Consider the following 26657-nt stretch of genomic DNA (forward strand, 5'->3'; position numbering starts at 1 on the left):
TTAAATCTGTATTAAATCAGTGGATCATTAGTGGATTTATGTTAAATCTGTATCAAGCACTGGTTGGAACGTAAAGCTCTCCTTGATCGCTTTGTCAGTGAATTAAATTGTCCGTTGAAGCAAAGTAATTTAACTCAGCAATTCCCAAATCTCACCTCTCACAGAACTGCATTTATAGTTAACACTTGTACGAGATAATGTATATTTGGAATTATTTTTACATGTTATTTCAACAGTTTTAGTGTAACTATTCCTCACAAAGTCTCATATATAATTACTGTATAAAAATGACAGATACACATGTGTGAGTGTGATAAGACAGACTGATGGAGAGACCGTGTTGAACATTGTCTGCAGTAGTCATGCAGAGAGGGCTTGTTTGGACGGCGGGAGAAAGTTAAGTGTTGAATAAATAAATGTCGAGCAGATGTTCAGAAAATCTCCAGTGACTGTGTGTGTGTGAGTGTGTGTGTGTGTGTGTGTGTGTGTATGTGTGTGTGTGAGTGTGTGTGTGTGTGTGTGTGTGTATGTGCATGTGAATATGTATATATGACTAATAGTCAGAGTTTAAGAAAACAAAAGGGAGGACACTTGAATCAAGAGAGGGAGATTGGATGGGGGTGGGGTGAGGGGGGGCTATAAGTAGAGGGGAGTGAAGGTGGTGATTTTGGAGGGGTGTGTGGTGTATGTGTGTGTGTGTGTGTTTGGGGGGGGTGCAAATGGCTTCCAGACTTTCTCTCTATGTGTTTTAAAGTGTGAGTGTCACCTAAGGGCAGCTTTCACAAACATACCAGTGCCACATCAAACCTCATTCTACGACAGCTCAGCTGCACCAACATCACCCACCCTCTGGATGCCCAATGTCCCATTCACTATTAATGACAACGGGGGACAGCAGGGTCGTTTTTACAACCAGAGGGGTCAAAGGGCACAGTCAGTACAGTGGTTCCTCTAGTCGTCTGTAATCATAAATACCTCGCTGATCAAATGATCTTCACCCCTGTAGAGAGATGCCTTTTTCAGCTGCTACTGTATATATATGTATGTATGTATGTATGTGTGTGTGTGTGTGTGTGTGTGTGTGTGTGTGTGTGTGTGTATATATATATATATGTATATATATATATATATGTACAGTTTGACTTCTTAATTTTAAAAGAGACTATTTGCAGTAAGTTTTTTACGAGTATAAGGGATATTATGTGGGTCATATGGTCTCCATATATATACAGATAGCAGTACTCAATAACTGATAATTGATATCCAGGAGGTTGATATAGCACTTTTTTTACTTCCCAGTATGACCAGTTTCTAAAAATGAGTTTGAATGTGCTATTTTCATTGTTTTATACAAATCACTCCTTTTCTATTTCTAGAATTCATACATGAAGGAAGAATTTTTCTCTGAGTGTGAGCGAGTGTGCGTTTTCCAGGAAACTTTTAAACGTAAACACCAGAGGTGAGAATGGTCCGTTTGAAAAGAAAAGTAAAGTGGAATAAACACATTAGCACTGATCCCATCCTTACCGTTCCTCAGCTATTTACACAGCTCAGTATGGAGCCTCACCAAGGGTCCTGACGCTTCACAGAGGACGTCATCATGACTAATGACATGACAAACACAGCCCGTCACAGCTGGGATGTACTGTTTATCTGATACTGACACCTAAGGCCTTTAGTATGTTCAGAGGGACTTGCCTTCCCTGCTTCTGTATAGTGGTATTGCAGCTCAGTGACTTGTAATGGGCATTTCATTCATGCTGCATGTTATGTACAAAGGAGGGCTGCAGCAACAAAAGAAATGTAAAAAGATGTTCTGACTGAGACGATTTTGCTCTCACGTCCTGGCCACGCAGTCTGAAGTAAGCGTCTCTTTACTGTTATGTAGACACAGTGTGGGCACATGGGAAGCTGAAGAATAACATTTGTGCGTTTGAGTGAAGAGAACAGGTGTAGGGGGAGTGGTGTGGGGTTGATTCTCTGGAAGTGACTCAGTATTGGGACCCCACCCCCTTTAACCTTACAACTCAACCACCACCTCACACCTCTCTTTTTCACTAAGCCGTGCCCCCCCCCCCATGCCTCCCGGCCCATCCACCCACTACCCACCTCCTACCTCTCACTTTCCACTCTTCATGGAAGCTGCGCCTCTGGAGCTAAGAGTGTGAACCTGACGCCTCACACTGTTCGGCTCAAGTGTTGACTTTTCTTTTTTTTAACTGCCTCCCCTCCACAGCAGAGGCAGAATCCAGTTTTATAAGGTGCAAAGGGTAATATATCTTCCTACGCAATTTACAGGTGTATGTGTTAATCTGATCCACCTGCTAACATGGTGTCAAAATCTGTCCAGTGGTCGTTAAGCTGATTAAGGAGCTGTATACAAAAGTTACACATGCATCATACTATGGAGGGGTTTTTTGTAGGGTTTCTTTTCTTTTTTTGTTGTTGTTGCATTTTTGCTTTATCTGCTTTTCCTGTCGAATTTTTCCCACGGTCTCATAAATTCCTCATATAACTATAAAAAAAACAAAAAAACAAAACAAAACAACAACAAAAAAAAACTTGGCATGATTGTTGAGCACAGCATGAGTGGTATGAAAATTAAACTTTTGCTGACAGGTCTACCAAAACAACATTTTGAGAAAAGGATTTAATACAAAAACAGGTTTAATAGAGAATGTTTACCTTAAAGAATCATTTATTTGTGTGTGTCTTGAAGGAAACTGCTTCTCAGCAGTGTATCCTCTGCTTTGTGACAGTAAATACAGTATTTCCATGTAGAAGTTATTCTCTTAAATTAAACTGAATCTCATTGTACTGAATCTCATTGTACATGTACGAAAAAAAAAAATCAATTTGACAGGAGACTCTGACATGACACTTTAAAGTATTGTACCAGAAGCCTAATACTACATCAAGGGCACAATAAATTGGCTTAAGACAAAACACATTTAGTGAATTACCAGCGTAGAAAATGCTCTATGATTTATGACGCATGCAATACATGTTGCACCCGTATGTCTGTGTATGTGTGTGCATATGTGTGTGTGTGTGTGTGTGTGTGTGTGTGTGTGTGGGTGTACATGTGGAGGAGTAATGTGTTTTTAGGACAACTCATTCCTCACAGAGAGAGCCTTGCATGTCCATCCGGAGAGGAGACACAGTCAGTTAGGCATGGTGGAGAATCTGGCCTTTGGACAGTACCAACAACATGGGGTTTAACTGTCTTTAGTTGAACTCTAAAGAGCACTACAGAAGAATAAACCCTGAATTGTTCAGTGGGTTCTCAGACCACATCTCAATGACCCCTTTAAAAAAGGGTCACTGCTAGGTTCCTTTCCCAAACTGAACAGGGAGGCCATTCATGCTCCAAAAGCATTTGACCTTATCAGAATATAATACCCATGTTAGACAAACTCAGCATTACCAACATCGCAAAGATAAGAAACTGCTTCCTAAAATTAGGCCACAGTATATACACGACATTCTGTGGTATTTGGGGAGTTCAGGGAGTAATGATGAATAATGATGAAATTAGTGTGTTTGTACTCAAACATACAGTACTTTTATGGTGAGGACATTTAACTCTGCGTAATATCCAAAGTGCAAAAAAAGATAAGCAAACAAACGAATGAATGAATGAATGAATGAATGAATGAATGAATGCTGGCCCAGTGAAGATCTATTGCAATTAAGGTAATGGGGTCCTCTCCCTCAAGAAGGCTGTCATGGCATCAGCTTCAGAGTTCAAATCTGGCACACGTTACACGCTTGCTGGAACTGCTGGAACCCATGAGAGAGAGAGAGAGAGAGAGAGAGAGAGAGAGAGCGAGAACAAGAACAAGAACAAGAACAAGAGAGAGAGAGAGAGGGAGGGTAGGAGAGAGAATAAGAGGGTGAGTAAGAGGGATAGGGAGAAGGAGCCCATGAAAGGCATTCTGGATGAAGGGGTGCAGGCCCAGTCACTCCACCCCATTAAGCGCAGGCTTTAGGTACAGCTCTGCTGTAATCCTTTACTGAGTGGAACCAATAGATAAGTCAAGGAACAGGAGGTCAGAGTTATTCTGTATATTCACTTCTGCCACTGCCACAGACTCCAAAGACCTGTAAAGGTTATGGGCCCTCGTCTCATCTAGAGAGTTAATATGAGTGGCAGTGAGAGAGAGAGAGAGAGAGAGAGAGAGAGAGGCGAGGGGGGGGTCTGTTGTCATTATTTAACTCATAATTTCAGGCAATTTTGAGTCTAATTTGTGATGGCCTACTATAAAGTGAACCCTAAACATTTCTTCATGTATCTTCATGTATATGCATTAGTGTTATGCCTGGACCCCAGTAAAGTGTAAACAGTGATGGAAAAGTATTAAAAATGAATTGCTGTTCCACATCCATGACATTATGTCATCCTTGCAAGAACAGATTGGTCTCTTTTACATAAAAACAGGAAGGATGATATTCATAGACAATGACAGGTGTCTCTGGGGATCCTAGTTCCACAAGACATCTTCTTAAATGTACACACACACACACACACACACACACACACATTTCAAGGCACTGTCCTAAAGGGCAGGCACTCTGCACCCATTCTGTTACTCTTTCCCCAAATTACCTAGAGCTGTTTTCTCTCTCCTTCTCCCCCTCTTAAGTCCTCTCTTCTCTCTTTCTTGCTCCCCTGGTCCTCACAAAGAAAAAAAAAAAAAGAAAACTAGTTACCCTGGAATTAATTTCTCCCCTAAAGTAGCAGGTGCAATCCAAGTCCCCTGGGTAGGTTGGGGGTCTTGACTCTCTTTTTTCGGAAAGAACAGAGGTTTCGCGTGTCAAGAGTCCTTTGAGGATATGGTTACTTCCAGACAGCGAGCGAGCAACAGGAAGTCTCCTCACACGCGACGATTCTTTGGAGAAATTTACAGTCCTTTTGGACCGACCAGAAGGGTCCGGGCCCCAGTCCCCCTCCGTTTCCTCTAGGGCCGCACGGGGATGCAGAGAAACAGGCCTTAGCCCGCATAGCCGTTATGTCGGCAGAAGAGAAAAGACCCCGCTTATCTGCAGGGGAACAATCACCCATCTCTTGTTTTTACCTTCCTCTGTGATCAAAGAGAGCACACCGCTGAGGTACGACACAGGAGCCTTGTAATCAGTGAGTGCTTTTGTCTGTGATCCTGAGGGCTCTTATTGTAAGGTTAATCGCTCTGTACATAACAAGGCCAATCTCAAGGTCTGTCTCTGTACGTGTGGTGAAACAACCATCAGTTATGTGATAACGTAAAATGTACTGACAGTGCTTCGGGACCGCTGACCTTACTCGATCAATATTAGCACACCCGATTCGCACGCCAGGCCCCCAGGAGTCAAACATAAAGCCAAGCAAATCAAATGAAATCAAATCAGAAAGGCTTTGATGAGCTCTTAGCGTGTCATAGGAGCGTTTTGGGTGAATAAGAAAACAGTGCGGATGGAGAATCATGGTTGTTTACAGTTACGCCGCAGAATAATGTGAAAACTGTCATCATACAAAATGACATTTATCATGTCACACTGTATATGTGCACAGCTCTTCTAGCACATGGGAGGATATTTGTAACTGAAAGGATACATATTACCAACATTGCGTGAATGTGTTAAGTATAATACTCTATGATACTACTAAACTCACACATATCTCTGATTGTTACACACTTCACATACACAATGCATATGTGCTCATCATATATATACACACACACACACACACACACACACACATATATATATATATATATATATAAAGCCTGAGACAATAGTGAACCATATATTGAATATAACTGATATCAGGACAATATAATCTGAATTATTATTACACTTCATGTTAAACTTAGAGCAAGTAGATTTTCTGTAAAGTCTGTTGTGAGTCTGCAGACAAAGTAGAAAGCTGCACTGAATCCATCCTAATATTGACTTGATTGTCCTCCGGGTTCTCCATTCTCAGACCCAAAAAAAAAACACACACATACTTTCTCCAGCTGCTTATAGACTAAGACATAACATTGAGTTATATTATATTACAGCACAATATTAAATTTTAAGGACGTCAGGCTATTTTCTGTCCGTTTCCTCAATTTTTTTTTTTTTTTTTGAGGAAAGAGCACTGACATTTTCTGCAAATGTCATCAAAGCGAATGTTCCAGATCTGTTTGTGCCAGAAACAACAAAGACTGCAGAGCAATATAAAACTGTCAAAAAGCACTAAAAATTATTTACTGATGACAACATATTCTCCTTAAATATTATTATTTTCACTAATAATATTATCTACTATTTTTAATGGATTAATTTTAAATAATAATAAAAAAAGAGCAAGAAGCTAAGCAGCCACTCCTTAATATGACATATTTAACCCCACAGAATCATTTAAAAACGATTTAGCAGAGTTATTGTTACAACTGCACCATCCTTTGTCTTGACATGCTGGTTGGTCATGTGTGAAACTCCAATTTTTGACACCACAGTAACTGCCTTTGACCTTCATCATCTACCCTTCTCTCTTCCTCTTTTTAACATGTGTCACACTATCTCTCAATGGCAAAGATCAAAGGTCAAGAGGAAGAAGCTCTTGTCGTAGAAAAGATTCCTTCCGTATGTGTTCACCTTCGCCCTTCTTCCCGAGAGGCTGTCTGGGGCAACTGTTCGTTCGGCATACTGCATGGCCAATTCGTTTGGCTCAGAGGTGAAGAGGTTAACTGGAGGCATCCTTCTCATAGACAGAGGCTGATTTGCCTCAAGGGCAATCTGGGAAGACTGGGGCACAGTCTGCCTCGAAATAGCATGGCCACAACATGGAGCTAGAGTATTCCTCTCTCTCTCTCTCATTCTCCCCACCCCCAGAGCTGAGAAATGTACAGTTCATTTCTCATGACACATGACCCCTCACACATCCTGTCCCTGGTCCCACAACAGGACCACAGGAGGCAGGAGGCAGAACCCAGGGGTTTATGGCAACCGGGACAACATCAGCTATTGGTCAAAGCGTGGTTTTGGCATCCTGATGGACATCTGTTATTAGCTGAACTGTGGCTGACAACGTCACATCAATGAAAGCCATTGGTCAAACTGTGGTTTTAAAATTCAGATGGAAACCAGTCAATATTGAGATGGCATTTGAAGCAGCAGATATTTGTCAGCTGCTGTGGAGACTGAACTCAGTCATTACATACTTATGGCAATAGCACTGAGGAAGGCATCTTTGACAGTTATTTATATACAAACAATCAATATCTAGAAACGTCACTTACATTAACAGTGGACAACATTTACCTCAATGTAAATGACATCAATATTTTACAATCCTTATTAAGATAAAATTGTAAAGCAGGAAGCTTTGAAAGACACTGAACACACCAGAGTAGAAGAAAGGTACTTTGTATTTAAATTGATTTTTCATCTGAATGACATTTTCATAGTATACAAATGTGATGAAAAGTTATATACAGATGATGATATTATACAGACACGATTTCTACTTCGAACAATAATAAACACTAAACAGAGGACCGTCTCCACCTTGTGGTCATTCTTTGCAGTGTATAAAACCACTCGTGACTACTCATTCATCGACTGATAGCCTAGTGAAGGAATGGCAACAGGTATCTCCCTGCCATCAGCGCCAAGTCAAATAGCATTACACTACAGCTTTAAGTGTTATGTCGGTGTCGTCCTTGGTCTCTTATTTATTAACAATCGTTTTACAGTCATTGTAGATTTGGAGTGGATGAGCCCAGATAGGTGCGTAAGTCTGAAATGTTTGATTTTATTATTTTTGCTGGGATGGTCTTCATCCCGAGGCGCTGGTATGCCGCAAACCGATGACACCCTCCGAACGAATAATAGTAATTTCCTCCCTTTTCACCCGTAATCCACAACACATCGATAGGAGGAACGGTACTGATGTCTGAGGTCTCCTACAAAAAAATAATTAATTCCAAAGTTATTCTTAAGGTTTATTCATATATAAGACATTTTTACTTCAATAGTAGCAGTAGTAGAAGTAGTAGTAGTAGTGCTACCCTTTCACCTCATATCGATTATTCTATAATTATCGAATATTCAGCATCGAATAGCCTATAGCATAATCAAATACTGTATAGTTACAATGAGTAACTAGTCAGATACTGAAAACTGTTCGTCTTTGTTGTCATATATAGAAATATGATTTATGAAGAGAAATTTGTCCTAACTAAGTAGGCTAGTGGAAATTTTTAAACTTACGCCAGCTAATGTCGGTTAACAGTTACAGTCTTATAGTTACAACGAAATTGCATCATTTACCTTCAAAGTGTTCATGAGACCCTCAACTTTCTTTTCATCAAGAACAGGCGGGATGGGTCTAATAATAACTTCCATAGGGACATTATGAACCTCTTCGATGTTGTCAGAGTGAATTGATCTGTTTTCGTTGTTTAGGCTGCCCATTCTCAGTTGACTGTATATCGTCAATTCGCGAAAGTGTGTAGTGACGTTGTCTTTTCGCAAGCCACTCTCTAAAAATCGAAGCATCACTTGTGTATAGAAAAAGCCAAGCACTCAACATACGCGGAAGTGACTGAGTCAAAGCGCTTGTGCGCATGCGTGTATTGCGTTTACGTGCAACTCCCTCCTCCACTTTAAGAGCTGTCAACCACTTTTGAAACGTAGTCAATCTCATTGAATGAAACCATGTTTGCTTACCTGATCTCCTAACGTGGTTAAATCCAACTTCGGTGCGTTTGAGTTTTGTCAGATATTATTTTTGAAGAGGCAGATTTTTTTTAGTTTACTTGACTCTAAAATAAAAGAGGAAAATACACCTGACAAAGAGTAAGGTTTGTCAGTTTGCTTGTTTGTTTGTTTGTTGACATCCAATGTGCAATTTTGCCACGAAACCCAACTGCAGGATAATATTATAATGAAACGTAATTCACAGATATTGGGGGATTACTCATTTATCACTTTATCTGAAGTGTTGTGTGGGAAATTGTATTCTGTCAGTTGCATGACACCAACAAATTGTCCAGTTACGATAATCGTTCAGAAATATTTATGATTCTGTGAATACTTGTGCAGAGACCTTCAGGATGTATATTTCCTGAATATACTCATATATTTGAAAAGATACACAAATATTTGCAGTCTGTTGGTTGATAAAAGACAAAAGCGACTTTGCGGGGCTATTTATGTCTGTCTGTCTTTCTGTCTGTATGTATGTATTTAAATTATTTATTAGAACTGAGGACGGTATGAATACTGTATATTTATTGTCAACTGAGATGTTTGCGGCAGTTGATTCAATTCATGTGCTCTTCAGTGTGTGCTGCTTTTGGAACACTCTTGTGATACATCCTATATTGATTTACTTACTGAGTAGTCTAAAGTCCTCAACTGTGACTCATCAAAGTAACATTTTCATTTCAAATAAACTGCTCTTTGGTCTTCTGTGCCGTCCAACAAACTGCAAGTGTTGTGTCTCTTGGATTCTTCCGTGTTGTTTTTGCTATTCAAATATTTGCTGATATCCAAATCAGGTCAGTCAGGAAAAGGAACAGAGGAGAACATATTTCATAAAGGAATTCTTTTATGTCCATGTTTAGCATGAATCTGAATATATACAAGCATCTCATTTAAATAACCCAGTTAGACCTCCAATATTTACATGCCCCCACTCCACCCCACCCCACCTCCACCCCCTCACCCAATCCCCTTCACATGGTAATTTCATTATTGCTTCTGGAATACGATAGCCTGTTTAAGTCTCGGCTGTCAGTCATGCAATGCTCTGGCTTTCACCATCACTCGCTGCAGACCAGTCAAAGAAAACTGTCACTCACATTGCTTGTGCCACCGGGGATTTTGCAATGTTTCTTAAATCCTCCATACAGCCTCCCCAATCACTCTTAATTGTCACGTCCACTTAATAGTGTATCTCAGTGGTGCTCAGTGCCGTGTTTGATGCTGGGCTGTATTGCAGCAGCAGCAGGTCACAGAGGGGACAGCTCTCACATGATAATTAGCTGTTAATATTAGATTTGACTCCCCGGGGATTCTGATTCGGCGAAGCTCTTCTGGAAAATTACCTGTCAGCTGGCTGTCGACAGTCACTTGAGTTTTTATTTATATCTCTATCTCTCCTTCTCGCCGTCTTTTTTTCTTTTTTTCTCTTTTTTTTTCAGAAAATGACAACATGTTTTTTTAAGTGATAATGATCCTGACCAGGGTTCGTTCCGTGTGATTATGGTAAGGGCCACGATGAGGACAGCGCTAATGAGTATGGGTTTCAGAGTGGACGTGGTGACTGGCAGTTTGAGATGGGCATGGATGCTTTGTAATTCACTCCGGGCTATTTATTCTGGTTTAGAGCTACCGATGAAAGGCTTAGGAGTTTCGAGGGGAATTCTGGACGCTAGACCTTCAGAGTTTAGTCCCCGTGCCAATTTGTTTATGCTCTTAATTATTTAGATTCACAAACCTAGCTATCTATTTATGCAGAGGGTACCCACATTAAACACAGGAGTCCAAAAGATGCGTTACCTGTTTTCCTCCCAGTACTCAGCATTGGCATTGTGACCCCAGTCATAGTGTATTGTCGATGTAGAACAGATTAGCCTACTTCCTGCTCTCTATTTGCATTGAACAACAGGCTCTCGCTGACTAAGTATGCAAACAAAACAAGGCATAAGTTTTCTTCCGGATGTCTCTTCTTTTTTTAATTGTGTACATATCACTCAAGGGTGGCTCGATATATGAACATCTGCTCCTCTATCAACTGCACAATGTTCTGTTACAACACCTGTCAGCATGTCGTTTTGACAGGTTCGATGACGTCAAGCTTCAGACAAGTGTGAGGGCATGTTCCAGGAGGTGTCTGTTTATGTGCATTACACGTCACATACAGCATACATTCCAGACTGCAAGAAGATGAGGTGATGCTATATTATCAATACTAAGGAGGGTCATTGTGCGTCCTTTAACAGTTTAATCACCTTGTAATGTCAAGATCACCATTTTTATAGGAAGATCTTATTCTATTTATGTGCTAATTAAGTCTGCACCTGTGTTTAATTTAGCTCCCCATGTGTACTTTTGTCATTTTGGTTGAGCTATCTAAATGCTAAGGTGTCAGGTTACTAACTGTGGTCCTCGAATCAGAGGAAATGTTTCACTCTCAAGAGAAAGTGATAATGACAGGATTTGAATGGTGACAAGTTCTGTGCACCCTCTATTTAAAGTCTCGGAAAGGGAAAACGTGCGAACAGATGTTTCACTTTTTTCCCCCCAGACAACTCAGGTTTTATTTGCTTTTTTTTTAGTATGCATCAGCAAAGATGCCAGTGGATGATTGCTTAGCTATGAGTGCAGTTCTTTAATGATGTTCTTACATGTGCAAGCCCTCCCAACTTTAGCTAATGACATGTTTATGTTCATTCCTGAGGACAATTAGTGCTGCTGTATTTGCAACATAAATGAATTGTTTTACCAACCATCAGTTTCAAAATGATCATGCGTAAAGACAAAGATAGAGAGGCATTAAAACCATTCTTTCATTACACTTCTTAACAATGTCTATTTCTATTTCCATTCCCTCCCTCCCTCCTTCCGTCCCTTCCTCTTTTCCCTTTTCCTCTCCTTTCAGATTCATTTTGCCAGGAGTTATGTAGGCTCGTTTTAGACAGTGCTCTCTTTATGACTTTGCTCTGCTGAACACTGATGAAAAGTAAAGCAGCATTTCTTTAAAAAGGCGTGAGACTATTCTTTTTGACAGGCCTTCAAAAGGGAAGCAGAAGGAGAGGGAGGACCTTCTGCCAAGCGAGAGTGTACCAAACAGATGGGTTTTACATAAACAACGCAGAAAAGGAAAAAAAAAAAAAAACATCAAGAGGAGAGAGGTAAAGAGCTTGGCAGTCAAACACAATGAAGCGGAGAGGAAGAGAGAAGCTGTTTAATGAGCCCCTCTCCATCCTTAGATGCTAATTCAGTTTGTCCTAAGCAAAGGCAAACTGTCAGCTCTTACAAATGTGCGACGCAGCTAAAACTGTGGACAGCTCCGGCATTTGGTGTGTGTGTGTGTGTGTGTGTGTGTGTGTGTGTGTGTGTGTGTGTGTGTGTCTGTGTGTGTGAGTTGGACTTTTGAGACTTTGGAGTTATTGTCAACCTTGTTACAAGAGGAAGTTATAACAATGTCTCTGTTTTTAATTGATTGTTGTCTTGTGCATATATTTGCCATTTCTTTTTCTCTTCTTTTTCTTTTTTTTTTGAGTCACCTTGTAGACACACCACCCCCTCAATTGATTGATTGGCTTGTCAGTGGAGTGTCTGAATAATCCTGCTCAAAATAGATCAAATAATAAGACTGAATCATTTGTAAGGTAAAGGCTTTTCAACACATATGTAATGTGTGCAAATTTTTTAATATCTGCGTGTACAAAAGCCTGTGTGTTTTACCACAATTAGCTGCAGCATGTGGCCGAAGACGATTTTCATTAGTCGTTTTTATTAGCCAAGAGATGGCGCTGTTGTTAAGTTTTGATTTGAGAAGTCCTTGTATAAAACAAACAGAGAAACTTCAGTAAAGATCTAACAACCTATTATGTTTAAATCATAAGCATTAATATTTTACGGTAAGTGTCATTAATGTCATTGTATTATTTACTCTCTATTTAGCTATTTGCGCCATATTGCGATCACAGCATCACCATAACAACCTTTATAATCGGTTTTCTCCGTATATTTCTTTTAATTTGTTTTTTGGCTCGCAGCCTACAGAGAGGAAAGTTTGCAACCTCCTGAGCAAAACAACAGAATACGCTGAGATCTCGAAAAAACTGCTCCTTTAAAAGTTCCTCTACAGATCAGGGTGATCCCAGGGCAGCCTCTGTGCAGAAGTGAGCATTTTATGTTCAATATTGCAGATGGCATTTAATAATTGATTCTTTATACAACCTAATGGCTGCCTCACAAATGGGTTGTGCTAAGAGTTCTGACCCCTAAAAAATTCCTGCTCCGTTCAAAAAGACAGTGTCAAGAATGAACTCATAAAACCTGTAGAGAAGCCTGCTTTTTATCTGTTTCCTGTACGTAATATATGGTTATTGGGATAATATGTAATCAGCTGCTACTTAACAGAGTCTAACTTAAAAGGTGTCCTAAATTCAAGTAATTGTATAAATTAATCATTGGCACATTTTAGTACCTCTAAAACCGCTCAGTAAATGCATTGATAGCTGATCATGTGCATTTACACTGTCACCCCTCCAAAATCATTCTATTTTCGCGATAAATCAATGCTTGTACAAAATGGCCTGTTATCTGAAACATCGGATATTGGGTGTATGGAATATGACCTTTGAAACTTCCTGTCAGTGCACGAGGATTCCATAACCGATCCTTTCCTGTTCTCGGCATCGAACTGTTATTCCTCTTATTTATTTAACTCTTTTATGGCCAAGCTCTTGCAGAGGTTAAATTATGGAGATTGGATTGTGTTTTCCATATGCCCTCTTTTTACCCTACATCATCATCAGATGAAAGACCAGGTTTATTCACCCCCTAACATCTGTTGGAATGTGAAAAGGTCCTGTCCTCTGTAGCACAGGCACCGTAAGTAAACCTGTATTGGGTTTATATGATGATGATAACAATGACAAGGGTTACATTTCAGTTTTAACGTTATTTTGAAGAAGTGTATAGGTACTGTGGGAATATACACAGGCATGTTCTTTATTGAACGTAAATGTTGTTGTACAATTTGAATGGTTACAGTATCCTTAAGAGGTTAAACTGATAGCAACGCACAAATGATTTAAATACGGCTTTATGGTGTCAAGACCACATTAAAGGTTTCGTCTCATTTACTAATCAGCAAAAACGCTGTAAAGAACAAACAAGCTCGTTTTCAAAACACCACGAATCTATGATTGTATTGGTTCTCATCAACAAAACTACTCTGGCATGGATTCAGCAACAGCTGGACATCAACCGAGCATTAATCAATCGCAACGTTATCTGGATAAATGCCTCATCGCAGCTGTTTCCAGTTTTAATTAGATTTATGGCTGGTTTTCTTTAATTCCTCCCGCAGAATAATGCACATTAAAGTATGATCGTTCACCAAGTACAAACACAGACAGTTCTTATCACCGGATTTAATTACTTCTGTTACTCCATTAATCTTCAATTTGATGAACTGAAATTAATGTTCAGTTTCAGCATGAGGTTACTTTAATTACATGGGAAGCAAATGTCTCAACGGATGAGTACAGTCATACAAAGAATTGCGATTTAAATTTAAAAACCTAAACTTTTATTCAGGTGCAATTCTGAATTACGCGATCTTGTACAAGAGACTAGACTTCGATTGAACAAGGTACATGTATAGGCGTTATAGTGTAATGCTGTGCATTCCCATGAGAGAGAACACGAATCCACTAAACGAATCTTTTACATAGCAACCCCTCCCAACGGCTCACCGACCGTCTCCCTGTCTCATTATGCCAGTTTAGCTCTGCTGTAGGACACTGAAGGACACCATCATTCCATTCGAGTCGTGTATATTCCCCAGAAACCAATCAAGGCAAACGCAGCACGCTAATCCCGCTCGCGCCGTCATGACTCATTTTTATTTAGTTCCATATTTTTCTCGGGCTTTTTTGAGTCGCTGCGAAAGACGCGAGTCCGGCATAAAATCAATGTGCCATTAAACTTTAATGATCAAGAATGGCTTAATAGCGGCAGAACAGATGCCTGTGCCTTCAGATTCACCCCTCATGTTTCAGTGGCTTTCGCGTTGAAATGTATTAGGCTACGATTGCCGAAGACTGTACCTGCCTTATGCCGCTTGATTGTCGCTGAAGGTGGCGTGCCATAGAATGGTCACATTAACGGATGGTAAAAGGCGTCTTTAATGGCTTTCAGCGGGACTGATCTATAAGTCATAGATATTAAATCGCCTTTAAAAGGAGGACTGTGGTAATTATGGATAAGTGGCCCAGAGGTCATTGAAGCAGAATGGTGACAGGTTAGCTAATCAGTCACCAAGCACTTTGAAAGTATTTACGTGTAGGCCTTCGTTTGAATAAGTATGGGACAGGTACAGCTATCAATCGTATCAATGTTCGGAAAAAACGGTGTGAAGACCTTTGCGGTGTGTATTGAAAAATGAGGTTCTGAGAGGTTATTTATCATGGCCATTTAACAGTAGTATAGAGGCAATGATAAAGAACGCACTGAAGATTTCTTGTGCTATTGTTTTTATTACTGATATCATAATCGACGCCATTATCATCATCATTAACATCATCGGCATCATCATTATCATCATCATTTTCTCCATTAGAACTTTTATCAGGATCAAGCAAAACCAAAATTCCCCTTTGCAAACATGGCTTAAGACTTTAAATGTTGAGTAGCAGAGTGAGAGTGTGAGAGTGAGAGAGAGAGAGAGAGAGAGAGAGAGAGGGAGGGAGGGAGAAAGAGAGACAGAGACAGAGAATTCTGGAAGTGGATTTCTGAAATCTGTAGTTTGAGGACCATATGGAAGGTCTCAAATGGCCTGCCATATGTTGAAGGCCTTTTGTCATGTAAATGACACTTTTTTTTGGCACTTTTCGTCACTGCGCAGCCAGGCTGGGCACGTAAACAAAAGAAAGCAAAAACAGAGAGAGAGAGAGAGAGAGAGAGAGAGAGAACATTGACAGATCTTTTAGGGCATACAGAATCTGAGTCTTCTGTTATGAAAGATCAGGAGAATGTTATCTACTGCAGGTGCCGATCATTATTTGTCCCTGATTTATTTAATTTTATTTTTTCATTTTTTACAATTTTCTGCCTGGTACCTGTATTTATCAACTATTACAAAATTAAGGTGAAACAGAAGAAAAGCAAACAGTTTTAATATTTCACATGCATTGTCATATTATTGCTATGATATATGTACATACATATTTACAAAATTGACCAAAGAGGAACAATGTTTTGCCTTCAAAATAAAAATGAAGTCTCAGTCTTTTTTTTTCTTTCTTTCTTTTTTTTTTTTTTGCAGACCACATTCACAAATACTTTCAACTTTCACTGAAGCCTTGGGATGAGATAGTTCATTTTAATTTCACTTAAAAGTCTTTGTTTGGTGGTGATATTGCTCTTAAAAGATAAAGGATTGAATTCTGTCACAATGAAAGATGACAAGGTAAAGCTAATTAGGCAACTAAGAAATCTTTACAAAGCTCATCTTCTGTCATTAAGGAGCCTGTATACAGTGGACAGCGGTAGGATGAGAGACAGAAATACAGCTAACAAGCAGTTTAAAAAAAAAAGGAGTTAAAAAAAGGCTTGCTCTTGTCCCTGCAGATATGAGATAGTCAACATTAATTTACTGCCTCATAAAGCTATGTGAGGGACCTTGAACCTGAAGAGGCAGGTGGGTTTCCATTGTCATTAATAAGGAAAAGACATTCTCTGCTCTATCTTCCACCCAAAGCCATCATGACAATGAAAGTCAATGGTTTAAATGGGAGAGGTCATGGATTCATAGATGGATGAAAAGAAGGAACGTATTGGGAAGAGATGAGGGGGGGGAGGGGGAGGAGAGGAGGAGGATGGGAGGAGAAATTCTTACTTCATTTCTCCCCAGGTTTTCTATTGGGGAGCTTACCATTACTGTGATTATGCTGTCCATTTTAGGAATATGCAAAGAGCTGACATTGCATTTGCCTGCTGCTTCTCGACCTTCTCCTTGAAGGTCAAGCTCCAACTCAATTAGCTTCTCTATCTGCAGTCTGTCTGCAAACACCTGTTCACCCCACCCCCAACCCACCCATCACACCCCCAGCACTCTATCAGTCCTTAACCAGGAAAGAAAGAGAGAGAGGGAGAGAGAGAGAAAGAGAGACTGACAAGACTTTCACAGAACAGTGTTAGAATGTGACACTAACAAAAACAAGCTGTGATGACCTCACTGTCTAACTTCGGAGAATTTGAACGCGTCCTGTCATCCCTCCCTCTGTCACACTGTCAATGCTGTCATTAGATTTTTATTCACCTCAGCCTGACTGTTTCTTCACAACACACTCCTGATCAAAAACTTTTCTTCTTAGACCAACATCTAAGCAGACAGCTCTGTAGCCGTGCTGCTGATGAGCAGGTAATTAGATAGCTCTTGTGTGTCTGTGGGCATGGATGTGCATACTGCATTTTGTCTTTTTATGTAGTTGTGCAAGTGAGGTTTTTCTTTTTCTTTTTTCTTTTTTTTGACCTCAAGTTGAAATTTCTCACGTTGTATTATTATGTTTCCACGTGACTGCCTGATTTAGCATCTCTCTCTCTCTCTCTCTCTCTCTCTTTGTATGTTTGTGTGTGTGTGTGTGTGTGTGTAGGTGTGAAAACACTGTAGCTAATTATTATCCTCATACCTGATCTGGTCTTGAATAATATTCCCCATATGTTTTTTCCCCCTCTGAAGAGAGTCTGAATTTGTTAGAGGTAACCCTTCTGTGCAGTGATATGTTGTTGCTACCAATTTTTGCTACTCTGACTTCAAAAGGTAGATGATGACTATGGTATATATATATATATATATATATATATATATATATATATATATATATATATATATATATATATATATACATACACATATATATATGTCAATAGTGAGTGTCCTTCATGTGCTATAGACTAGACTTTATCCTTTAATCTTTCCATACAATGTTCTCACAATTTGCCAGCCATTACTTTTGCATTATCTTCCCTTTGGCACCTAACACATTTTTGGATCCAGACCTTTTATGATCTTACAAGATGTAAGATATACAATATTGTATGTGGTTGTTATTTTCCATCTCAAATTGTTTCTTCCATAACCATCAACCATCAACCATCACCCATCTCTCTCTCTCTCTTTCTCTCTTTCACTCTCTCTCTCTCTCTCTCTTAGCACCTGTAAATACAGAGAGATGTCACGTCAGGGAACTGTGGATGTGAGCAACCAACTAAAGCCTGATTCTCATAACATGGGTTTCCGGCGGTTATATCTATAACATGTCATCATTTGTATGCATATTGCGTTAAGCTGATGCAAGCTTTAAGCTGTCAGCCCAGAAGAGCAGCACTGTGCCATCAAATAAGCTTATAACAGATGTTTTTCACAAACAGTAAGCAGCAGATCAACCCTTTATTGAATTTTGTTTATGTTAAAGTTTAATGTCGCTCCTAAATATCCCCTAAATAGATTGGATGTGAGGTCTACGAGGGTAATGTGTCAATAAGGACTTGTAACAGAATGCGGTATAACTTAGAAAACTGTGTAGAGTACAATTCTAATAAAACACACATCGCTAACAGAGTCTGTCTCCGGCCCCTAACATTACTGTGGAAGATTTACTGCCTCAATAGAGTAAGGTTCATTTGCTCAAAGCAGAGGTTTTCAGTTTTAGGAAAACACGATGAAGAATCGTTGTTTGTTTCATATTCATTTTGTATCATTTATTGCCCTAAAATTGTCAGCAAACAGGACAGCTATGATTATACAAGTCCATTGCTGCACCTAGGAAAGTTATTGCCCACAAAACAAGTGTAGTCTGCATTCATTTGTCCCAATGCCGAACATTGCTCCTCTTTAAAAACACTAAGCCCTATGGACTTTCTACAGTTTGTCATGCATATAAACATTTTCTTTGAAGATCAGCAGCATCTTACAAGGTCAATGGCAATTCAGTATTTAAAACACAGAAATGAATAAATAAAGAGATAAATAGATAAATAAATAAATAAATACATACATACATACATACATAAATAAATAAATAGTACACAAAGTAATACATAAGTACATGATTAATAAAAACGACATTAAAAAAAAAAAAAAAAAAAAAAAGACGCCATTCGTCTACGAGGTGGAGGACGCTTTTAAGTGAACCAAAACAATAAATAAATAAATAAATAAATAAATAATAAGACAATGGACGATGCCTTTGTAACTGATGGCGTGCAAGTTCATACCTTCTTCTGTTTGAGGTAAGTGAGGAGGAGGAAGAGGAGGAGGAGGAAGTGTATTTCCATGGTCAGTAGAACAATTGTTGGAAACTCAAGGAGAAGCCAGGAAGAGACAAGTTGAGCCACGATGGTGGAGGAAGACCAGAAAAAGGGGGATAATTGACATTGCTTTCAGGCGTGTTGCTTCTCTTCAAGTCAGCACTTCGGGTTAGAGTCTCCTCTCCATAGTTCCAGGTGTCCTTATGATGGTGAATATATTTAGATTTCAAATCCTAGCCTGGACGAAAGGGTTCCTTAGTAAATAGTATGGTGGCTTTTGTTGTTACATGAATTGCTATTTCTTCTTTCACTCTGTGTGTGTTTTTTTTAATTAGTTTGGCTGTTGTCATTCTTTACAATTAAGTTTTATATCTCAGGTGGACTAACTGACATTGATAACGCGCTTAGAAGAATGTTCTGTAGGTGTAGCTGGAGGCAGTCCACCAAAATACCCGATTGCAAAAGATTGTTTTTGACAAGATGTTTGTGAATGATTGGCACAAAGAAAAAATACATAAAAATCATTGGAATTTCAATACAAAAATAACACTTATTGAATCAAAAGATTTAAGTGTGACAAAAAAAGTTCTCAACTTTTCAGTGGCCTCTTTTTTTGCGAATACTGTCATTTTTCATGTTTCAAATTTTCATAAAAAGTTCATGTTGGCAGTTGCAAAAGAATTCAATTCTTAGCAAAAGAAAAAAAAAGAAAAGAAAGCAGCATAAAAATACAAGAGGTCATTTTTTTGTTTCTAAAAAAGAAAAGAACACTGTTGCTGTCCTTTTTGTATTTTCCATATTATTTGCTATAAAATATCAGGAATCTAAATATTATTACTATTGTTATTAATATTATTATAGTCATTGATAAAAGTTCACATGCCAGGCCTCATAAATTATGTTTGTGTGTGTGTGTGTGTTTGTGTGTGTGTGTTAGGTATGCACCAACAGTATATCTTGAAGAACATTGGGATGTCTCTGAGTATCGATGGACGACTAGCAACGGTACTGAAGAAAAAATCCAGCATCTTTTTGTTACTGTCTTGCCATTGTTGTTGTTTTGTGTTTTTTTTTTTCTCAAAGTAATCTCAGTGAAAATATTGCTTTCTAAAAAAAGGAGGAGGGGGGGTGCGTGTAAGATTTTTTTGTGTAAGGATTAGGGGGATTTTAAGTCGCTTTGAGAGAAAATAAGAGCCAAGGAGAGCTTTCAGTTTCTCCTCCTTACTTCTTCTCCATACTTCTTTTTGTCTCTAGGTTGGAAGGAGGATCCGTTCTCGGAGCCAGACTCGTCCTCGTCTCCAGAACCCTTGAAGCAGGCTGACTCGTAGTGCTTGTTCAGGTAAGACTTCAAAGCAAAGGTCTTATTGCAACGCTTGCACCGGTAGTGCTTGAAGGCTGAGTGCGTTTGCATGTGGGCACGCAGGTTGGAGCGGTCGGCGAAGGCCTTGCCACAGTGAGCGCAGGCGAAGGGTTTCTCGCCCGTGTGAGAGCGCATGTGTCCCTGCAGCAGCCACGGCCGGCTGAAGGCTTTGCTGCACACGTGACATTTGTGCTTCAGGTCGTGCGTGAGGATATGCATAGCCAAAGCCGGCATGGACACGTACACCTTGTCGCAGGTGGGGCACTTGCGCGCCATCTTGCTGTCCAGGCTACGGTGGGTCTGCTTGTGCCTGCTCAGGTTGGACGATGTGGCGTACGTCTTGCCGCATTCGTTGCAGGTGTGTCGGGGAACGCCGCTCGTCTCGCGTCCCTCGCCGCCCGACGTTCCGCCCTCGCCGCCGCTGCCGCCGCCGCTGCCGCCGCCGCTGCCCCCTCGCGCCACACCCTTACGCCCCTCGGAACTTCCGGCTTTCCGCCGGGAACGGCCGTCGGAGATGAAGAAGGCATCCATGGTGTAGCCCTCCGTCAAAGCTTCAGCCTCACCGCTATAGAAACCACTGGCCGTCATGCCTGACTGTGGACTGTCTGGGTGCTCCAGGTCTGGGTCGCAGTACTCTTCTCCTCCGCTGCTAACCTGACTGTAGAGTGGATCAGACACCGGTGAAGCCAGCTTAAGCTCCATCTTCTTCTCACCCTGGTACACAGCTGGGTTGATATAATCCTGAATATAGCCTGGAGGCGCAGACGAGAGACACAAACACCAAACACAATGTTAACTTTACAGTTATACCCCTATACAATACAGTATTTGATATTATCACCATCACTTGTTTGGAAAGCTGTATTATATAATCATATCTTTTATCCACTCCTAATATCCTACTGCTTCTATTGTTCAGGCTTGTAATGTTTTGAGCGTAATGCGTGCTATGTTTTTAAGTGTCTCTGAATCATATTAACTGTTACTAAACTGTTTGTAGGTTTTCTCTTTTCACAGTATTAATGATTGAAATGTAGGCGATGGCTTTTCATCTCGATGAGACGCGAATAGATCTGTGTAGACATTATTGTTCATAGTTTTTATGTGGTGAAAACAAGCTCGTTATGAAAGACAACGCTACAGACAATGAATCACTACAACAGTGCAAAGTTATGAGTGTGGCAATAGAAATAGTTCTCTGTCAGAGTGTATAAGCCAGCGGGAGTTCAGCTCAGAGCTGAAGATAATGACTAATTAAGGAGACTGCCTTCCAGGCTTAGCTCTCTCAGATGAACTAGTCAGATTGATTAGCCCTCTCCCTTCCTCTGATAAGATTACCATAGCGTCTCTATAGGTGTGCGTGTATATACCGTGCATGCATGTGTGAGTGTGTGTGTGGGGGGGGTGCATGCGTGGGGGTGGGTGGGTGGTCTGTCATAAAAAAAAAAAAACTAATCTTATTTTGAGTTGAAAGGATTGTGGAAGTATGATCTAATTGTTGATCTTATTGTTGCATGCTACTGTGCTGGAATAAATCACTATGTTAGCACATTTGCAGCACAGGCCTGTAGTTATATGTTGTAGGTGTAGTGCATCTATAACAATGAAACTTGTAGTGCATCTTTAACAATGAGCCTTAGCTTATTTAGCTGTTAAAGGCTTTAAAATATCAGTGTTTGCAATTTGGGGAATTTTGCTGAACTCATTTGGAACATTGGTTAGAAACATTTTGTGTCATTTATCAGTGGCAATAGGATAAGCTGTAAGAGAGAAGAATGCATCTATTTGGCAGGCCAGACTCCTGCTGCCAGCACTAAAATTATTCTCTCTCTCTCTCTCTCTCTCTCTCTCTCTCTCTCTCTCTCTATTTGTCTGTCTGTCTGTCTCTCTTTGTTAATATGGCTCAAAGTATATCTACTGAGTCTTTGGCTATTGCAATAATAGCAAAAATTATGAATTATACAAAGACTGCACTTAGTGCAAGCCCAAATGACAACTGACACGCTGTTTTGATTCCCTCCTCCAGCTGGAGCGGTACTATCCTTAATGTCTCTTTACTTTGTACGACAGTCAAGTGAAGCTAAAAGGTATTCTGGCACGTTCAGAGAATTTAGGAGCATTCTCATCCTGTTCACGCACATCATTTCGTCGCGAAGGTGGCATGCATCCGTCTAAATGTTTTAGGTGTTGCGTTGCACATTTAGAGAAAAAAAATCCAATATCAAATTTAATAGCAGGCACAATTCCCCCGACGAGAAATAATGCCGGACTGCAAAGCGGGGAAAAAGCTATTCCGAACCTGTGTGTGCAGCAAGCGGTGGAAATTAAGTATTGACTGCCTTTTAATGAAATTCAAAGTTTTGCGCTGATCAATAAGCTATCGGCTGTAAAACAGTGCAACTGTTCATGTGGCAAGGCGATTTGATATTGGAGAAACATACAGAAATAGACGAGACCACACAATTATCACAAACAGGCTAAATGACGGGGTTTGCCTGTGAAATGAGCACGGGGGGGATTAGCACAGGGAAGAAATTACTGTATTGTCCGTGGAGAGCTTTAGCATCACCTGCTTGCTGCGGTAAGCTTGTTGAAGTGCCTTCAAGGGTCGGGTCATTAGACAAGCAATTAGGGTGCTTTTAATGCGTCCTTTCCACTCTCGAGGGTTTGCACAGCAGCGCAATATTGTCTTTTAAAAAAACGCTGTCACTGTAGAATTGTGGAGTAATGCACGCCACGGGAATGCTGTTATCTTCTAACAGTTCTCTGAGTCTGCTGATGTTCATCTTTCATTTTCGCTTGCCTTTCATTATTTAAGATGTCCGGAACCATTATTTAAAGTTCGAATTAAAATCGCTATGCGAAGAAACCGAGTGGAAGGCATTCTACAGGTTACGCACCGTTTCTTTTAAGCTCATGCAAATTCCTGTTGCACTCTAAATTGAACCAAACATACAAAAACTCCCCTGAGCAAGAGATTGGTTGATTTAAAAAGATTATTGTTATATTTTCTCGTTTACCTTATTATTAATTCAGACTACATCTTTCTTAAATGATGGCACAAAACTGTTTGATCATATCAAAAATGCATGGGCTGCGTTACAGACGAGCGTGCGTAACAAGTGTCAATCAATATTGTACAATGTCAGACAAAGACTCTGTCTCTTTGTCTCTCTCTCTCTCTCTCTCTCTCAAACATTTTCACATTTTAAAAGCAGTGCTTTTTAAGGTATGCATCTCCATCCTTAAATTGCAATGTAAGCATGCAATTAATGGACTGTTTCCCGTGCCCTTCTTTGTTTTCAGATCGACTTCAGAGGAGTCGAATGTCTGCTTGTTAAAAGGGGTCTGTCTGTGTAGTGATTGTGCTGACGCAAGTCAGTTTCACACAGCGAGCCGAACGTTCGACCGTCGCTTCGGAACATACAGAATAACCTTTCAGCGACATTCTGTGTACCATAAAAAATGGTCAGAAACCATTTCAGATACAAACGATATTTAGATATAAAACCACATATCAAATTCGCGAAAAGAGTTACTACACAGAGAAAGCTTACAAACGCATACATCTCTATCAGGATTTTTTTTTTAAGTGCTAATGTCAACTTTGTAGGATTTAGGGTTTTCAGGATGACTTTTTTTGTAGTTAACCATTTGAAATCGTCTCAAAATCAGCATTAAATTGTAATTCTAAAATAAAAATAAAGTGAAACATATTCATTATCAGAATATGAATATTTTAGAGGATCCATTAAACCACTCTAAGCTCCCCCTCTATATGACTGTGTTGTTGGCAACGTGCATAATTCTGTACAAAGCACTGCATCACAAAAATGTTATGTGTTGAGCCTGGCGTTGATGTGTTTTTTTGTAACAGGTGGGGGAGCGTCTCTTGCAGGTTGCTCTGGCCGTCTCTACTTAAAGCTCTCGATCTGCTTAATGCTCACAAACATCATAACAAAAACCGAAATGAGCCAGACATCTGGCCTCTTAAATCTGTTCACATAGACAGAGGGCTGAGCTTTGGGGGCGAAGGACATGATGACTTTAGCTCTTTCTGTCTGGTCTAACCTCGCTTAGCATGTCTGCCTAATCTAGTTCACTTTCGTGTTGTCTCTGTGAAGCAATGTGTTCACTTTGTGTGTGTGTGTGTATGCATTTACTGTAATACTCTCTTTCATCTGACTATAGTCAGTGCTGCTCCAAGCAATTTTTTCATTCTCATCTCTATCCATCCTCTTCCCTGCTTTATGTCTTTTCCCTCAACTATCCTTCTCTCATTCCCTCTCTTCCTTCATTCTTCCCCACCCTCCCCCCGGCTACACTGTACAGTCGATGTCTCTTGTGGCGATGGGGCTTTGCACAAGTGAAATTCTAGCCCTTGCATGGTTTCAAACACCCGGAAGGAGGAGAAGAAGGAGAGATAGATAGAGAGATGAGAGGGAGAAATGGAAGACAGGGAGAAATGGGGGAGAGTGAGAGGATGGAGTGTGTGTGTTGGGAAGGGGGTGGAGGGTGAGGTGGTGGGGGAAGAGTTATATGTCTGGGCTACGTTGGAAACTCAAGGGCAATAACAGCTAAGGACAAATGTATCATCCTTCGCTGAAGCAAGTCCCTCATGAATTTTTCAACTCAGGCAGCAGCAGCAGCAGCCACGGTCTCTATTCCTCCTTAGCCCGTTATGTGTGTCCGTCAAACGGCCGAGAGCTTGAGCGTTTATCGGCTCGATGTTAGCGAAACAAAAACACGTCAGCCAGAGACGACAGGCACGTTCTCTACCACCACAAACCACCCCACCCCCCCACCCCCCCCCCCGGCCCCCATTTACATAAGCCGATCGCTCCACCGTGACCTGGATTGTGTTTGCACATCGCCTGAGTCAAAAAAAACAAAAGTCTGGAGGCGCGGAGGGGGTAGAGCCAGGGGTTAAGGGGGTTGGGGGGGGGGGGGGGGGGGGTTGGTTGGAAATGAGGATTATTTAGGATACCAAAGCAACAACACACGGCTTTATGTAACATCTGTTATTAATTCGATTAGAAGACTGGTGCGACAGCAGGGTCAGGAGCCTTCATTTCACTACACGCTTTTAAAAATGGAAAACATAAATCTAAGCCCCCCACCCCACTCCACCCCCAAGTTTAGTCTCCTCCACAACAGATATTGACCTCTATACTGGATCCGATATTGGGAAATAGCAACAGGATGTATGAAATCATTTTTTTTTTTTTTATTTACAGTTACATATCTGAAAGGATGGGCATCTAGCAAACAAGTCCAGAGGCATGCATGCACACTCACCATTCTCGCTTAGGCGAACACCCAGGCTGGTCACTGAGTCTGTGATGGAGCGTGCAAAAGTAAACGAGTCGTCCAAGTGGTGTTGCTGATGGTGCTGATGATGATGATGGTTTGAGGCAGCCACGGGGGACGAGGAGAAATCATCGAGCTTGATTTTCTTCACCAAAAATGAACGGGGCATGTTTCAATGAATCAAAGCACAGAAGAGAGAAACCCCAAGCATGGGCATAAAAAAAAAGAGAGGATGAAGAAGAGGAAAAAGAAAAGATTCCCACGAAGACCTTGCCCAAGAGGCAAAAAACCAGCAAAGTGTGCGGTAAATCCGTGCGTCCAACTTCCGACAAAAAAAAAACAACAACAACCAAAAATGACACAACCTCCTTTGAAATGAAAAAAAAGAACGAGGGATGGAAACAAGGAGGATGGAAAGCAGGAGGAGAGGAGAAAACGAGGCTATGAGTGATGCTGTGTGCGCAACTGTACTGTACACTCTCCCTCCCCTTCTTATCAAAAAATAAAAAAATAAAAAAGCGCACTCTCATTCAGCACTGGATAGCTCCTGTGATGCAGCAGGCTGTGCAGGGACTGAAGAGAAAGAGAGAAAGAGAGAGAGAGAGAGAGAGAGAGGAGACAGAGAGAGAGAGAGAGAGAGGATAGAGAGAGACTGTCAGACTAGCTGAGATCAGCAATCACGCCAGCCTTTATATGGGCCATGCAGTGAGCGAGAGATCAGGTGGTACTGCGAAATGGAGCTGCTTAGCTTTAATCCATCAAACGTCCCCGGGGACACACATCAAATTACTACTGAACCGTCTGTGCATTCGCACACACACACACACACACACACACACACACACACACACACACACAGACAGAGGAGAAAGAACACAGCCAGACCCCCCACCGCCCTCTACGACACCACCCCCCACCATCACCCCAAAGCTCCATCCCTCCCTTACCCCCACTCATT

The 26657-nt window shown here is 40.7% G+C and overlaps 2 protein-coding genes across 2 annotated transcripts; both read right to left on the reverse strand.

Moving 5' to 3' along the window:
• Positions 1–7379: 7379 nt before the first annotated feature.
• On the reverse strand, positions 7380–8496 carry srxn1 (sulfiredoxin 1 homolog (S. cerevisiae)). Its single transcript, XM_030784789.1, has 2 exons — positions 8302–8496; positions 7380–7934 (listed from the first exon to the last, which is right to left on the reverse strand). The coding sequence occupies exons 1-2, from the start codon at positions 8443–8445 to the stop codon at positions 7725–7727; spliced, it is 354 nt and encodes a 117-aa protein (XP_030640649.1). The 5' UTR covers positions 8446–8496; the 3' UTR covers positions 7380–7724.
• Positions 8497–20236: 11740 nt separating this feature from the next.
• On the reverse strand, positions 20237–25868 carry scrt2 (scratch family zinc finger 2). Its single transcript, XM_030785202.1, has 2 exons — positions 25688–25868; positions 20237–21141 (listed from the first exon to the last, which is right to left on the reverse strand). The coding sequence occupies exons 1-2, from the start codon at positions 25866–25868 to the stop codon at positions 20237–20239; spliced, it is 1086 nt and encodes a 361-aa protein (XP_030641062.1).
• Between the last annotated feature and the right edge of the window lie 789 nt (positions 25869–26657).

This window comes from Chanos chanos, chromosome 9, assembly GCF_902362185.1.
Source record: "Chanos chanos chromosome 9, fChaCha1.1, whole genome shotgun sequence".
Classification (NCBI taxonomy): domain Eukaryota; kingdom Metazoa; phylum Chordata; class Actinopteri; order Gonorynchiformes; family Chanidae; genus Chanos; species Chanos chanos.

Excerpts from the sequence above, each read along its gene's own strand:
- srxn1 (XM_030784789.1), bottom strand. The coding sequence starts at position 8,445 with ATGGGCAGCCTAAACAACGAAAACAGATCAATTCACTCTGACAACATC. Across the intron at positions 7,935-8,301 it reads GTCTCATGAACACTTTGAAG|GAGACCTCAGACATCAGTAC; the intron begins GTAAATGATGCA and ends ATTTTTTTGTAG.
- scrt2 (XM_030785202.1), bottom strand. The coding sequence starts at position 25,868 with ATGCCCCGTTCATTTTTGGTGAAGAAAATCAAGCTCGATGATTTCTCC. Across the intron at positions 21,142-25,687 it reads TGTTCGCCTAAGCGAGAATG|GCTATATTCAGGATTATATC; the intron begins GTGAGTGTGCAT and ends CTGCGCCTCCAG.